This window comes from Chelonia mydas, chromosome 1 (genome assembly GCF_015237465.2).
Source record: "Chelonia mydas isolate rCheMyd1 chromosome 1, rCheMyd1.pri.v2, whole genome shotgun sequence".
NCBI lineage: Eukaryota > Metazoa > Chordata > Testudines > Cheloniidae > Chelonia > Chelonia mydas.
In genome coordinates, this window is record NC_057849.1 from 16416681 (window position 1) to 16433769 (window position 17089).

The 17089-nt window shown below is 46.9% G+C and overlaps 1 protein-coding gene across 1 annotated transcript in view; it reads right to left on the reverse strand.

The window, feature by feature from the left end:
- The window catches only part of GDPD4 (glycerophosphodiester phosphodiesterase domain containing 4), an 85068-nt gene that overhangs the window by 14121 nt on the left and 53858 nt on the right, over positions 1–17089 (reverse strand). Inside the window, exons 7-12 of the mRNA XM_037889829.2 lie at positions 13299–13358; positions 10269–10367; positions 8004–8097; positions 3467–3612; positions 2335–2417; positions 261–411 (exon numbers count right to left, since the gene is read on the reverse strand). Of these exons, the coding sequence (XP_037745757.1) occupies positions 261–411; positions 2335–2417; positions 3467–3612; positions 8004–8097; positions 10269–10367; positions 13299–13358 (633 nt within the window). The remainder of the gene's footprint in view (positions 1–260; positions 412–2334; positions 2418–3466; positions 3613–8003; positions 8098–10268; positions 10368–13298; positions 13359–17089) is intronic.

Below are 17089 nucleotides of genomic sequence, written 5' to 3' on the forward strand. Positions count from 1 at the left end.
CCTCTCCTGCCCCCTAGGAGTTGTGTCTATGCCTTGCATGAATAGCTTAGGTCTTCTTTCCTCCATCTCTGCTATGCAATTGCAAAGCCTGATCGAGAACCACAGTTACATAAACTAGTAAACAAAAATACACTTCTCTGTTGCTGCCTTCTGCATAATTATTGGGACTGATCCCATCGACTTCAGTGGGTTTTGGATCACGACCATAGCACATATCCCTTCAAGAAGGCACTTTAAGAAAGATCTCCGAACAATCTTACCTTGAGGAACCACTTTCCTGCGTTCAGCTGTTCTAGGGCATCCCAGGAAAACAATGCAGCATTCTGAGTGGAGTTACTGGGAAAGACCTCCCGGATGTTTGTTGTCCTCTGTAAATTGCTGTCATGCATCAGGAAGGGAATCCCATCATAGCTACGATAAAAGGATAGGGCTCTTCACAACATGGACAACATTCAAAACATGAGCACGGTACAGCAAGGCCACAATTATATGTAGGGCCCTACCAAATTCACAGCCATGAAAATCGTGTCACGGACCATGAAATCTGGTCTCCCCCCATGAAATCTGGTCTTTTGTGTGCTTTTACCTTCTACTATACAGATTTCACGGGGGGAGACCAAGGTTTCTCAAACTGGGGGTCCTGACCCAAAAGGGAGTTGCAGGGGGATCGCAAAGTTATTTTAGAGGCATCACAGTATTGCCACCCTAACTTCTGCACTGCCTTCAGAGCTGGGCGCTGGAGAGCTGCAGATGTTGGCCGGGTGCCCAGTTTCGAAGGCAGCAGAAGTAAGGGTAGCAATACCACAACCACCCCCTAAAATAACCTTGCGACTCCCTCACACAGCCCCTTTTTGGATCAGGACCCCTACAATTACAACACAGTGAAATTTCAGATTTAAATAGCTGAAATCATGAAATTTACAATGTTTAAAAGGCTATGACTGTGCAATTGACCAAAATGGACCATGAATTTGGTAGGGCCCTAATTATACATGAAGGACATTAATAAAAGGACACCCTCTGGAAAACAACACCTAGAGTAGAATCCATTATCACATAGGCAGTCACGTGGGACAGGACACTAGACTACACTATGTCTACACTGCAATCAGGGGTGAGAATGCAGCACGTGTAGACATACCCAAGCTAGCTTTGATCTGGCTAGGCCAAATAACAACAGCAGTGAAGCCTCAGCAGCATGGGCTGCACAAGCCCATGTGGGACCCTGGGTAAATACTTGCGTGGCTCACCCATGCAGCTGCCCCTACTGCCGTGGTTTCAATACTATTGTTATTCAAACTAGCTAGATTAAAGCGAGCTCAGGTAGTTACATATGCTTCGGGCATACCTCTGATTGCAGTGTAGACATACTCTGGGAGTCAGGAAACCTGGGTTCTATTCCCAGCTTTGCCACTGGCCTGCTGGGTGACCTTGGAGAGGTCACATCTCCCCGTGCCTCAGTTTCCCCATCTGTAAAATGGAAATAATGATACTTAGATCTGACATCTTAAGAAGAAATACAGCAATGACCATGGGCCAGGTTCTGCTCTAGCTCCCGCCAGGGTAATTCTGGAGTAGTTCTGTCAACTTCAGTGGAGCAATGCTGCATTTATAATGGTGTAAGTGAGAGCAGAATTTTACCCTTTGCAAAGCCCTGACTCAGCTAAGCACTTGGGCACGTGCTTCAGCGCTTTGTAGATTTGGGGGCCTATATTCATACCTTCCACAGTGCTACATAAACACTGAAAAGCCGATCACCCTACCCAACAGTATAAGGGCAATGATTCCAACTCGGAATGGCACATCAAGAGCCTGGCAGTAACTAATACAATGCTCTCACATGCCTTTATAATTGCAAGCAACTTGGCTGTGTTCTCTGCACCTCATCCAAATCCCACTGAGGTTTGTAAGATCGTTAGGATAGAGATCTGCCTTCTATGTGTTTCCTGTAATCTGTCTACATACTCGGATGCATGATAAAGTAATTATTCCTTATACTCCCCTTTCTGTCTGTATCTGTTGTCTTATGCTTAGATTGTAAGGTCTTTAGGGCTGGGGCCATCTCTTTGTTCTCTATTTTTGCACAGTGCCTATCACAATGGGCTTCTGGTCCATGATGAGGGCTCTTAGGCACTACGTAATACAAATAATAATAAATCAATACCAAAGTCACAGTGGGAACAGGAGCAGGCCTGACATGCAGTTGTGTCAAACACTAGTTGATAAAGGATTGGACGTAGCCCATCAAGTATTGATTGCCCGTATCTGTGTCGTAGCAAAGTGAAATCTTAGCCAGAGGAAGTTGCACACTGAGACACGGTGCTTCCCCCTTACCTAATTGTGACGTCTGTCTCAAGACCATCCACACCATGTTCAATGGTCTTCTGAAATGACATCTCAGTGTTTTCTGGAGCCAGCTAGGAAGATGACATAAAGGAATGCCAGTTTCGACAAGCGCCAGATGACTCCCAAGAATACTTTCAGTTTCTTGGTAACCACCCCCACTGCCCTGCCCCACTGTGATTGCCAGTAAAGTTCACTTTGTCCAATAGCTGAAAATCTGTTTTACTTGCTTCATGCCTGTAGGTCCCATCAGGGCTCTAGGAGCATCCAGGATCATTTACAAATCTGCTGGAGGGCAGGACAAGCCCCAAACCATCAAGCTCTTCAGTCAGTCGATAACAGAGCAGGAGGCTTTGTTCACGTTACGTTGCTCCTTAAATCAGTACATCCGAGGCAGAGTTTGACTGTACCTCTAACCCTTCCTCTTTCTCTGTTCCTGTTGACAATATCCCCACTCTTCCCATTATACAGGCTTGTAGCCTAAAGGTCAACTTTGGCTATTTCATCTCACATCCAGGCTCTCACCAAATCGTGGTGCTTCTTTTAAATAACTTCCTTCCTCTCAGTGCCAACCACCAAGATGATAGTCTGCTCTCTAGTTATCTCAAGCCTTGACTACCATAACCTGCACGTCCCCAGGCTTCCACTCAGCCACCACTCAGCCACCCAACACACCCAAAATCATCTTTGCACCACATCTCTGCCTTCCTCCACCTACTTCACCGGCTTCTTATCTTCTTCCACACAACTTTTAAGCTTCTCATCACCACCTTAAACGGTCTTCCAGCTTCTGCCTTGTTCTCATGCTGTGAACTATCCCGGGATAGTACTTTGCCTGAGAGTCACTCTGAACTGTTCCCCTTGTCTCCTTCGCTCACTTCCACACTACCCACAATGCCTGTGTTCTTTGACCTGAATCATCGGAAAGCTCTGGTGCACTGATGGTGCTTGGTAATGAAATCATGAGGGCTTTTTCTGCATACAAATCCAAAACAGAATAGATTCCCTTTATAGATTCCCTGTCAGAGGCTGACTGCAGAGCTCTTGGGGTGAGGGTGGGGAATCTGCAATCTACAATACAGATCATGAAAGAATGATACCAAACATCTTCCCCCAGACCTACCATTGGTGCTCCTCTGTGTCCAATGAGGGCTGGTTTGGGCCCCAGAGTCCCCACCTCTCTGATGCAGGGAGAGTACATCCCCAGAGGTATCAAGAAAAGAAGGACAAGGATAGCCAGGTATGGACCAATAATTATTGCCTGAATCACTGAAAGAATGCAGAAGGGGAAGGCTAAAGTTAATCCATTTGATAATTTATGAGTTTGCCCCAGGGCTTGATTTATATCAGAGCTGTTTGGCTCTTGGGCCAAGTCTGGTGTCCTGAATCACTAAATCCTTCCCATCAGTCAATCCCCTTCTTTTCTGTACCCCGTGAATCTCTCCAAACTATGCCCTGTACCAGTCTGTCTAGTGGTCAGATAACTGGGATCCAGCACTGCTGGGTCATATTTTTGGTTTGTCTCCTAACTTGCTGTGCCATCTTCAGGAAGTCACAGTCTATGCCTCAGTTTCCCTATCTGTAAATATGGATGTAATAAGATTTACTCAGCTTCACAGGAAAGAGCCTGAGAAGGTCGATGCTGTTTGCAGTAAAGGCGAAATACTATTTATTGTTAGATGAATGATATGGTAAGCGGCATTTAAAAATTTCATTTATACTCAAAAGCAGGATGATGCAGTGAGGAGCTTTCTCTGCACCACTCTCTTTGTGCATCCTAGAGGGCGAACTTCAGCTCCTTAACAATGGTTTTCCACAGCAGGATTCACTTTTACCAGGGTAGATTGGCCTGCTATAGATCTCAGCTCCATGGTTTTCCGCAGGCTGTGTGGTTCACAAGTCTGTCTACCCATACATCTAGATGTGGCCCATCACCATGGCACCAGAGCACCTCAGTGTGCAACTATTTGGGGATTTTCACGGAAGATAAGAAAATAGCGCCTCTGCGACGTTCTCGCCTATGGACCAAGCTTCCCGTGAGGTACAGTACCCTGGAGAGCATCCCATTCCCCAGCCCATGCATGCTGTCACAATGAGACAGCTTTGGGTGTGCCCTGTGGGGATTCCCACAAAGGCACTATACTGACTGAAATCCCTACAGTGCAGTGGAAGCGACATTCAAGCCAACCATGTCTGTGTTCCACGTAGTCTCGCATCAGGTGAGGTTCTTATTGCGGAGACGTAGAGTCAGGAGAGGTGGACCAGGAGTTTGCACGTACTGTATGAGTATAGCATTTTCACCGGTTCCCAAACTCGGGGGGCGTGAAGAAATTCCAAGGGGGGCATGAGGCTGCCCAGCCCTTGAGCTGCCGGCTGGGGGGGGGGCTAGCCCCCAGCCCCTCCCCTCCTGTCCACTCCCCCCTGCAGCCACACCGCCGCGCGGGCAGCATGGCTTGTGCCCACCCACCTCCCAGGCTTTCCAATAAGCCAGTCCTGACGCTCTGAGCGGCCTGGTAAGTGGGTGGGGAGTGGGGGGAGGGGGGTTTGGATAAGGGGCAGGAGGTGCCAGGGGGGCAGTCAGGGGACAGGGAGAGGTTGGATGGGGCGGAGGTTCTGGGGGGGCAGTCAGGAGACAGGGTGCGGGGGCATTGGATAGGGGGTGGGGTCCCGGGAGGGGGGAATCAGGGGACAAGGAGCAGGAGGGGTTGGATAGGGAGTGGGGTCCCGGGGGGGACAGTTAGGGGTGGGGGGTCCCGGGAGGGAGTGTTCAGGGGACAAGGATTGGGGGGGTTGGATGATGGTAAAGGAGAGGCGTGGGGTGTGAGGGTTTCTCAGAAATTAAAAAGGAGGCGTGATGCTGAAGAGTTTGGGAACCACTGTTTTAGATACAAATTAACATCTACTCTGGGTGTCAAACTGAACAGCACAGGTGAGAGCTGCAAAGTATGACAGGCTCCAGTGTGAATGTTCAACATCTTCATTTGCTTTGGATACTGTCGCTGATTAATGCTCACAACACCCCTGGCAAGGAGGCAAGTAAGTGTAACCATTTTGCAGAAGGAGAAGATGAGACAGAGAGAAAGAGAGAGTGCCAGGGCCAGGATGCATACTCAGGAGTTATTGACACCTGGGCCTGCCCTTATGCTCCTAGACAAGACTTCTCTGAGCCGCACATCAATCCTTAGAACATTCCAACAGACGGGGACAAAGTCTCCTCGCTAGCTCATCAAGCTTCCCTGCCATACTAAGGGCTACCTTCAGTCGCTTGCTCCATCTCCGGTGGGCTCTTCTGAAAGCCCCTTCTGTGATGTGGAGTGACTGGACAGGCTTTCAGAAGAACCCGCTTGAAACAGGATTGCAGACAAGAGCCAGACACGGAAGAGGATTGGCAGCCTTTCCGGCCAGGCTTACAGTTCTAGCTCCATTTCTGTACATGCCTGAGAACATCAGGGCTTGTGCTAAACCCTCTCAGGCATGAAAGATTTGCCAAACAAAGGGGCAATTATGACCTTAATGCTCGTCACAGTGAGGAAGACCATGGCAGAGAGAGAAAGCATTGTTGCTGTGGGGTTTCAAATTCAAAGACGCAATTATTCCTTTGTTGTATGTTAAGGCGGGCATGGGGGATTGCAAATATTACAGCATCGCAAGTATTAGACACAGGGGACAGACTGGATGACCTAATTTCTAACAGAGCAGTTTGTTTTTTTATGATGTCAATCACAGTGTTTCTTATGTAAGGAGCAAGGTTCTCCTCAGGCCCCAAGAAACAGCGAGATTGTTATTTGCTGAGAGCCTGTCATGTGTTCAGTGCCGTCTGTCCAAGCTAGAGAGACAGCCCAGCCTCCAAGGAATCGATCCTCTGGAGACAATACAGATTGTACGTACTGGACACCACTAGCTCAAATTTGTGGAATTTCTAACTTGCTAGCAGGCTTTGAGGAAGAAGCATGTTTTAACGTGCTGGTGTTTGTGTGTCCCTGGAGAAGGATGGGTGTGGGGGAGAAATGGACTACCTGAGCTGCCACTCCTGGCACTAGGGCTGCCATGAATGTCGTTGTTCAGGGCAACCACACATGTATTCCCCCTCCACAGTCCACCAACGGCACCCACTCTTAGTCTCCTGACTCCTCAGCCATCACTTCTCTTGGGTGGAGAGCTCTCTCCTGACCAGGGTTTTCCAGGCTGCACAGTTCCCTGCCTATGGTGTGATATTCTCAGCAAGCCAGACTGCCTAAACAGGCCAACGTCTGCACTTTGCTTTCTCTCCAGAGGCTATGAACAGCTGTAATTGCCAGCAAGTTACCACACAGCTCTTTATAAGCAAGCACATTTATTCTTAAGGCGAAAGCATTGCAGAGAAAACATTAAAAACAATACAAGAACCAACATGCATGCTAATAAGCTTAGCAGAGATCACCCCAACCCCAACCCCAGCCATGGGCTCTGGCAGGAGTCAGTCCTTCGAACCCCACAAAGGATTTTTTGTAAGGTTTCAAGTTGATAACAGCCGTAGCTCAGAAGTAGCACCCCCGTGAATAGTTCAGTCTTTCCTTTATAAAGCATGGGCCTTTGATGTTGGCCTCAAGTAACAGGTGATCAGCAGACAATGGCTCACTCCTCAGAGCACCATTTCAAAAGGCAGGGGGATCGGTTCATAACAAGAGGTGGGGGATTTGCATTCACCTCCTCCTAGATATTCCCCAGGAAAAACGACTTAACCTATTTTGTTCCAAGGGGCCATTCTTGTCTGGCATATCCAGTACAGTTGTTTGAACCCCCAGGTGTCACATCTGACACACCTCCCCCCTCAAGAAGTTACGTACAGTCCTGGCCCATAATAATCCATAATCCATTAATTAAGTACAACGGACACCAAAGATACTTAACCTTAGCTTAATAAGGTCTCCCTAGGATGTCCCTGGAGAAGGGGAGGGGTGGGCTGCCTGAGCTGCCACACCTGGCACTAGTGCTGACATGAACTCTATCCTGGCCACTGCCTAGGGCAGCCTCCAGAAGAGACATCTCAGCAAGCACAAATGGGGCAGAGGAGATGACCCGTGTCCTGTTCACCGCTGCTATTGCATATTTGTACATAGCAATGAGCTGCTGAAGTTGCAACAAGGGCTCCCATGACAACCCCTCCCATTAAGCCCTGATACAGCTATCCCACCGCTCCCCGCAAAGTGCAGGGCCGCAGTAAAATCAGTGGGGCTCTGACTGGTCCCCATGGCTCAGTGCCTTAGGCTGTTTAGAAGCCCCATGAAGCAAGGACACAGGTGTTGGCAGAAAGGACGGGCGAGGAGCTGGGGCTCCTTGTCATTCATTTTCTCCCTAAGACAAAAGTTCTTTGTCAGAACCTCAAGCAAGGAAGGGAGGCAGCATCACTGGGCAAACAAGCATTGGTGAATTAAGTGTGCTAGCTGGAAGGGTCCACCCCTTGACACTGAGTATATTGCAGGCTGATGTAAGAGCTATGGGCACTCTGAAAATCAGGCCGTTTTAAGGTGTCTCAAGGCACACAAAAAGTGAGGCCCAAAATTGTTACCTATTTTTGAAAGTCTTGGCCTATATCCACATCTCTCCCATTTGCACAAAGCAGAGCACAGAGGTTCCAGGTGGAAGCTGCACCTGTAGAGCATAAAGGAGAGCTACTGTACCTTTTTTACGCATTCGGAAGGCATGCAAAGCCACTGGCCAAGACAGAAGGACCATGGCTGCTATTGCACCTATGTGGAGATAGGGAGCTGTGACCTGGACGGGAGACAAGAGGATTGCTGTGAAAAGCCAGTTTATGGAAACAAACAGCTCTCCTAATACTGACATAGTTGAGCTATGGGGCACTGCTAGAGGTACAGACAGTTTTTCCCCAATCTTACACTTGGCTTGGGCCCTTTGAGAACTTTGTGGAACCCATGAGAAAGTCCCTGTCCCCTACATTTTTCTTTAGCCCCATGGCAGGTCAGCTGAAGTATACTGATGTGATCCTCAAGAGTCCATCAACCCTGCTCCTGAGTCAGCCAAAGGGGATGCAGGATAGCAATGCAAGGCACGCCTTTCCCCCAGGAGCTGAGTGCACTATCCTGAACTCAACTTCTTCTCTCAGTCTTGGTTCTTATATAGCCCCTCATCACCGTAGTACCTGAGTGTCTTCCACCAGACAGTCAGGCCATTCCAGCTAGATTCAGTTTCAACACTTCATTATGAACATCACCAGTTATGAAGATCAGACCACTAATTGCATGATAACTCACTTAATATCCAACTGTACTATCATACTAGCTAGTATAACTGCAGCAGCTGATTACTCGGATGTGTGTCTAATCCTTTTTCCAATCTTGCTAGACTACTTGATTAGCCTCACTAATATTCCGCAACAGCTAGTTCCACAAATTAATAATGTACTTCATAAGAATTATTTACTCTTATTTATTTAAACAAAGCGCCTGATCTCAGACTAGAGGGTTTAGGTCCATTGTATTTAGATCCAATTGCATTTCAATTTATTTGTTTTTTTTAGCTTCAGATTTGTAACTTTGGGAATATTCTTCATGTTTTACTAACATCAAATAACTGATTTATTAGATTACTATTTTTGAAGGACAGCTATAGAAATTGTAATTGATTTCTTTCACTGTAAAGGTTAAACAAGCACTCAAAAGGTCAGATGCTTCTCTGAATTTATCATAAATGTGCAAAAGTGGGATGGAAATCTGAAAGAAATATGCTGTTTTTTGGCCTGACGGGAGATATTGGGCAAGATTTTCCGCTGAGTTGTATGCTGGTATGACTCCATTAAAGTCAAGGGAGTCACTCCAGCATAAAACTAGAGTAGCAGACAATCTGACCCATAGTGAAACCTGAAATTACCAAGGTTTATGGTAGAGAAAAAACATTATCCAAATGTAACATGGTTGTACGTTGCATCCACAGAAGCATCAAAGCAGTCCTAGCCATTTTGCCAGCCATGGTAGAAAATGTTTTTAACACCTTCCTCATGCCCAGCAGCCAAGCAAAACAAAAAACAAAACCAAAAAAAGAAGAAAACTCAGTCAGCCAATGTTGAGGACGAGGGGGAGAAAGGCTGGCCAAAAATGCCCAGCAGCACAGAGGTGTGGTGGCATTCCCTGGAAGTTGGCACCCATGGTGACGGCCCTGCTTGCCCACCCCTAGAACTGGCCATCTGCATCCCTCTTCTAGCTAATCCATATACAGAATAACAGCCTACTATGGATGAAAACTAATGGAGTTCCTCCTTTAGCTGAAGCCGTAGAGGTGTCTCCAGCATTAGTTTCGAACTCTCCTGACAGCTTGTGGAAGGAATCACTGCATAAACATTGATAAAAACTTTTTAATAACATTTTAGTTCAAGTTTGATTCCAGAAATAGGTAACAGCGGATGCTGGCTCATTTTTTTTGAACAAGTTTAATCCCGTCCTGTTTCTGAACCCAAGGACATTTGATGGAAGATATTTTCTAGACCTGGCTCGTAAATGCTATTTTCCTATCACAGGAAATGTTGACATTTCAGAATTCGTTTCCATTCCAAATCAGAACAGAAAGTGGAAATAAAAAATATCACACAACGAAAAATTCTAAAAGGTTTGAATTGTAAACAAGGAAACAACTTTTTAAAATATTTTTGATCAAAACAATTCAGCATTTCAAAATGAAAAATGGAGTTTCTGATTGACATTCTGAAGCTAAACAAAATTTTTCATCCCCATTCCCCTGAATCAGAATAAAAAATAAAAAATGTAGTCAAAATTGACATTTTATGGAAAATTTTGAGTTTGATGACACCAGATCCCTGACAGAAAAATTGTATGTGAAAAAAATGCCTGTTTCCATATTTTCCAACTATTACCAGTCACGGCTTTTGTTAACAAGTTGTCTTTTTTTATGTAGAGCTTCCATGTTCTTACCTGAAATGACAGGCGGACGGTTTTCCATCGAACTCCCCACAGTTTAGAAAATACAGCGATGGCAGCTATGGAGAAGCCCAATACCAAAAAAGTCCCAATCTGCAGAGACAAATAGGATATTGCCTGGCTTCAGAATTAGTGTAGGACAATTGTAATTCGTATTTCTGTGTATACTACCCTTAGCTACTGTTGTATGTGGGTTATAAAGATGGCTTGGATTCCAAAGCTATAGAGTATTTTCTATGTGGCAGTGATCTTTATGAGCTTGATCATCTAAACTGACCTATTTCAGAGTAACAGCCGTGTTAGTCTGTATTTGCAAAAAGAAAAGGAGGACTTGTGGCACCTTAGAGACTAACCAATTTATTTGAGCATGAGCTTTCGTGAGCTACAGCTCACTTCATTGGATGCATACTGTGGAAATTGCAGAAGACATTATATACACAGACACCATGAAACAATACCTCCTCCCACCCCACTCTCCTGCTGGTAATAGCGTATCTAAAGTGATCGTCAAGTTGGGCTATTTCCAGCACAAATCCAGGTTTTCTGTGGGGGGGCGGAGGGTGAGAAAACCTGGATTTGTGCTGGAAATAGCCCAATTTGATGATCACTTTAGATAAGCTATTACCAGCAGGAGAGTGGGGTGGGAGGAGGTATTGTTTCATGGTGTCTCTGTATATAATGTCTTCTGCAATTTCCACAGTATGCATCCGATGAAGTGAGCTGTAGCTCACGAAAGCTCATGCTCAAATAAATTGGTTAGTCCCTAAGGTGCCACAAGTCCTCCTTTTCTTTAAACTGACCTAGTTGAATTAGGTTAGGTCTACACTCTGTGACTCGGATCCAAGCCCTGTCATTTTGCAGTGTGGACACAGCTCAAGCGGCTGAGTGAGAAGGTCTGCATAGTGCACTACGGATGTTAGCATGGCTGTCAGACCCCCAAGTCCAGCAATCGTAAACCCAGGTTTACAATGCAGTATGGACACTCAAGCATAGGCTTGGAAACACCAAGTCCACAAATGTGGGTTCCACAGACCTGGGTTTACAATGCAGTGTAGGCATACTCTTAGAGGCAAAGAGACCTCTAAGGCAGAGATAGGCACACTATGGCCCACGGGCCACATCTGGCCCGCAGGACCATCCTGCCTGGCCCTTGAGCTCCCGGCCAGGGAGGCTAGTCCCTGGCCCCTCCCCTGCTGTCCCCTCTCCCCCGCAGCCTCAGCTCACCATGCCACCAGCTCTCTGGGCAGTGAGCCTGTGAGCTCCTGCCGGGCAGTGCAGTGGCGTGGCTGGCTCCAGCTGGGTGGCGCAGCTGACAGTCCTGGCGCTCTGACTGGCATGGTAAGGGGGCGGGAAGCAGGGGGGTTGATAAGGGGGTCCCGGGGAGCAGTCAGGGGATGGGGAGCAGGGGGCGGTTGGATAGGCGTGGGAGTCCCGGGGGGCCTGTCAGGGCATGGGGGGGGTGGTGGTCGGGGGGGGGGGTAGTTAGGGGCATGGGGTCCTGGGAGGGGGCGGTCAGGGGACAAGGAGCAGGGGGGTTGGATGGGTCAGGGGTTCTGAGGGGGGCAGTTAGGGAGCAGGAAGTGGGAGGGGTGGATAGGGGGCAGGGGCCAGGCTGTTTTGGGAGGCAAAGCCTTCCCTACCCGGCCCTCCAGTTTTGGAACCCCCCCATGTGGCCCTCAGGCCAAAAAGTTTGCCCAAACCTGCTCTAAGGAGAAACACTGAGTGACAGATCCATCATTAATAATGGCTAGGTTGTCTCTTTGGTCAGGGATGCTACCCCATGTTCTGGAGGTGCCTAAGCCTCTGACTGCCAGATGCTGGGACTGGATGATAGGGGATGGATCACTTGATATTTGGCCTGTTCTGTTCATTCCCTCTGAAGCACGTGGCATTGGCTATTGTTGGAAGACAGGATACCGGGCTAGATGGACTTTTGGTCTGATCCAGCATGGCCATTCTTATGCTATGGATTTTGGCCAAGCATGTCTCAGGTCAATCACCTAAGGCATGTCAGTGCTGCAATGTAAATGCAGGCTTTGAACTCAGGCTGAAGCCTAACCCCCTTTCCATATACACCCTAATCACAGTAACCCAGGGCTTGGACCCCGGGTCCCAAAACTCCATGGGGGTGGAGGGCCTGATTCAAGCTGGTAGCCAGGGTTCAAGCCCTATTGCTATGCAGTATAGATGCCGCTCCACTGGGAGTCTGCTCTGGGAATCTGCCAAAAGTATCCCATAATCCCATGGCGCAACTTTCTTTGTCCTCCAGACAGTCAAGTTTGGTGGACAGTCAAGTTTTCCCATGCTGTACTATAAACAAAGGGCTAGAGTGGCCACATTTTGGGATGGCGCTAGGAAGTCTGGGATATGGGTGGTTGGACTTGGGCCTGCATAATGTGTACAGGCTGGAGCCCCAGGCTGGAACCCAGGGTTCAACAATTCCTAACCTGGAGTTACAAATGAGTGTAAATGCTCAAGCCCTAGGTTAACAAACCCAGGGGCTGCTGACTCCAGTTCTATTAACCCTGGGCTTACATTGCAGTGTAGATGCTCGAGGCATCACAATGTCGTAAACTGAAATTATGAGGGGTTGCTAATATCACCTGTAATCCATCCTGATTTTTTCTGTCTCTGGGTGATTTTACCAGTGAATTTTAGGGTTAGATTGGCTGACTTGGAGAATTACATTCTCTGTCTACCCAGGAGCAGATACAAAAATGATCAGCAGCAGGACACACTTCCTCGTGGATTTAAGAGCACTAATTCTCACTTTCTGTGGGCAGAGATGTCAGCCATTTTGTTTACAGAGACACTGCAGCCAGTTACAAAGGGGATGCATACATTATGCTCTCTCCCCAAGCCTCTCCTTTTGCTTTTGTTTTTTAAATTCCTTAACCTTGAAGAGAATTGTCACGTTAGACTGAAAATGTGTTTTGGTCTCTGGGTAGGGAACCATCCCATAATTGACCTTAATTGTTGTAAAGTGTGGATACAGAAGTTTCTGGAATGACTCAACTATCCCACCTTGTGACTCCAGTGCAGGTACAACTGCTGACCTTCTGAGAGCAAACACACTGCTAGAACCTGGGAAATCAAATGGAAAACCATCGCATTATAACATGGTTAAACACTGCCCAGTGACTTCAGGCCTCAGGATCATAGATCTGTGAAGGCAGATGCAGAATTATATTGCAAAGAAAAGTCACTTTGAAAGAAACTTTCCAAAGCTGATATTGCACAAGGAAGAACCGGCGTCTACGTGCTACACCAACAGCATTAAGAAATAAGGATAACAGGACTGGAACTATTCTTTCCCCTTCTACTGAATGTAGAGGTCCTTTGTCCTATTGCTTAACGCCCGGGTGGTTAGAGGCACATTATCCATGCAGTAGATTTGGATACAATCAGTTTCCAGTGGGAAGAAATTTAAAAAATATGTTATTGTGATGGGATTGGGTGGAACCTGTTTGAAGCTGGTGAGCATGACAACAGCTGCCCTTCATTCAGGGTAAAGGTAAAAAGCAATTATGTTCCTTTGTGCAATAGAGAGCTGAAAGAATAGGAGCTACCACCCAAAACATAGGCCATAAACATGGCTGGTCAGGAATCAGAGCTCTGGGGAAGGAGGGCTTTGACTGGGGGCTGAAATACAAATTCAGGGTGCTGGATATTGTTTGACAGAAGAGTGTGTCTGTGAGAGAGAGAGAGAGAGAGAGAGAAGCAGGAACACCATAGCAGCACACAGACAAGATGGCAAGGCAGCACCAGACACAACCAGAGTCGCTTTTGTGGAACAAAGCTCAGAGCTTTTGGTCAGAGTGCTGGCTGGAAAGGGGCTTGAAATTGTGAGCAAAGAAACAATCTCCTGTTTGATTCTGACTGCATTCAGGGAAACAGGACTTTCTGTACATTCTTTGTAACGCAGGATTGCATCAGAGAAATACCTAACATCCATTTCTCCTCCCCAAGGCCACAAATATTGGTTCACCACTTGGGTCAAAAAAGGGAAGCAACATTCTGCCACACAAATGGGTAACATCTTATCAAAAAGCAGGCACCTCTAGCAGCATGATAGAAACCCAAGGAAAGAATATGTTCTGATGTGAAACATTCATATCAGCTATTCTAAAACTGGTTAAAAACACTTTTCTGTGGCCCATAATGCCAGTGCAATATTTGCCCTTTATTACAGGATAGATCCAAAAGGTGAAAGATTCTATGCAGGTCTTTCAAGTGGAGCACAGAACTCACAGCCCAGCAGGTGAGGAGACCAGGATGCCTTCATGCCACTCTTCACAGCCCTAGGGATCATTTCGGATGAATGGGGAGCAGTCTTAAGTTATGGCAGTCCCAAGCTGCTTAAGGACATCCCCTTCTATCCCTGTGCACATCCCCCCAAACCAGAGCTTGCGAGGGGACATGGATAATACAGCCATAAGCTGTCCTACACAGGGCTTGGGCTGGGGGAAATTCTGTGCTGGCTGAATGCACAGCTTTTATGGCAGCACCATATTGGGGCTGGACCTCACCTACTATCAGAAGGTAGTGCAAGTCACTTGGGATCCAATGAAAAACACTCCCAGGGTGGAATTTCAGTGGGGCGTAGCTGCCTAAATACCCCTGTGAATCCCACTCTCAGTGTTTCCAGGATGACACTGCTTGGAAATCAATGCTATTTAGCCAAAGGGGGGATTTTAAATGCACATGCAATCAGAAAGAGGAGCAAGAGAATACAGCAAATACAAATCAGAGTTTGAGCATTGGCCTGCTAAACCCAGGGTTTTGAGTTCATAGAATCATAGAATATCAGGGTTGGAAGGGACCTCAGGAGGTCATCTAATCCAACCCCCTGCTCAAAGCAGGACCAATCCCCAACTAAATCATCCCAGCCAGGGCTTTGTCAAGCCTGACCTTAAAAATATCTAAGGAAGGAGATTCCACCACCTCCCTAGGTAACGCATTCCAGTGTTTCACCACCCTCCTAGTGAAAAAGTTTTTCCTAATGTCCAACCTAAACCTCCCCCACTGTTCAATCCTTGAGGGGGCCATTTAGGGATCTGGGGCAAAAATTGGGGATTGGTCCTGCTTTGAGCAGGCGGTTAGACTAGATGATCTCCTGAGGTCCCTTCCAACCCTGATATTCTATGATTCTTACGTGCTGTCTCCTATTGCAACACCAGGTCACTGTCCCCCAACCATAGTCTTATAACACTATTTTCTTCCCATTATGTCAGTTTGGAGTTGGGATGTACACAGTTCAATATGACCCTACTCAGCCCTAATCTGGCTGACTACAGCTCCCAATTAACCAAAGGTCAGTCATGCTCCCTGGTAGCAAATGTACACTGTCCTTTACACACCCATTCATCCAAACCCACAAGCTTCTGGAGATTCCCGCTGTCTCAGTAACCCACGCGAACACAGCAGCTCTATAAACCCAAGCACTGCTTGAACTACAGGCCCTAGTCCACCATCTTCGATGCAGCAGCAGAACCATAAACCTCTCTGTGTGCTGTAGCCACCAGAGGAGGACAAATAGCCACGCTCTGTTACCATGTGGTTACCTCTCCAAAACCCTTTGGTTGGTCAGGTTTGTACTGGATACAGGAAAATAAGATCTGTTGCCCTTGGAACCACTAAGTCTGGAATTATACTTCAATTAAACCATCTCTATCCAACTTTTTTTGTGGCGGGGGAGTAAGAAAATTGTTTTGGGAAATGGATGGCTGTTGAATTAATTGAAGCTGGATGTCTGGAAAAATTACACTGAAGTGGACAGATGGAGAGGATCTTTGCAAAGACAGTAAGTGCTTTGTTGTGCGAGGCTTTGCTCAGCTAGAGGGGGCTGGTGGAAAGAAGAAAGTTTGCTTCAGTGATTCAGAATAAGTGAGGAGAAGGCTAGGGTGCTGTGGTCGAGATTAGTCATTAAGGGAGATGACAAAACACTTCCAAACAAAACCAGTGCAACTAGAGCTGGCTACCAGTCACTACAGAATTGTTCCATTCAAACAAGGGCTTCAGTGTGTTCAGGCCTGGGATGGGACAAGCCATCAAGGTAGACCATCAAGGCAGAAACTTTGCTGCGCCACTTCCCTACTGGAATCATGCACATCACATGATTGGGAACAAATGGGCAACATGGCAGCTTTACTCGGAACCTTGGCCAAAACCACAGAAATCTCGCAGCTTTCTCCATGCCAGAGACCATGGAAATTCAAGTCAGCATAGTTCAAAGTCAAAAGAAGACACTTTCCCACGCCCCATCAGTTGGGGCAATTAACATTGAAAAAGATTGCCAAGTGCAGTGGTAAATTCTCCATCCCTTGGAGTTTTTATGTCATGGCTGGATAATTTTCTTAATGCTATTCTGCAGTTCAACCACGAGTAGCTGGGCTAGACATAGGAATCACTGGATGGAAATTCTATAGCCAGTGTTATGCAGGCGGTCAAATTAGATGATCATTATGGTCCCTTCTGGCCTTCCCAGCTATGAAATCTATTAGATCTATCTCTTCATTGATCAGCACATTGACCTAGGTTGGTTCAGAAGTAGACGAGACCCAGGTAGGGAAACAAGCTGCAAAATATCATGTACTGCCTTCCACCAAGCACAAAATGATGGCAATGAAGATATTTACAAGGGTAAGGTGTCAGAGTAAGATAGACAGGGATAGTTCCTTATATGTGGGAGGGAATGTTATCTACTAATTACAGAGAGTATTAGGAGCTTGAACTCCTCGGGCCTACTAGCAGCTCTGGCAGTGACTTTGTGTGTGTCCTTGGGCAAGTCATTTCACTTCCCTGGGCATCAGTTT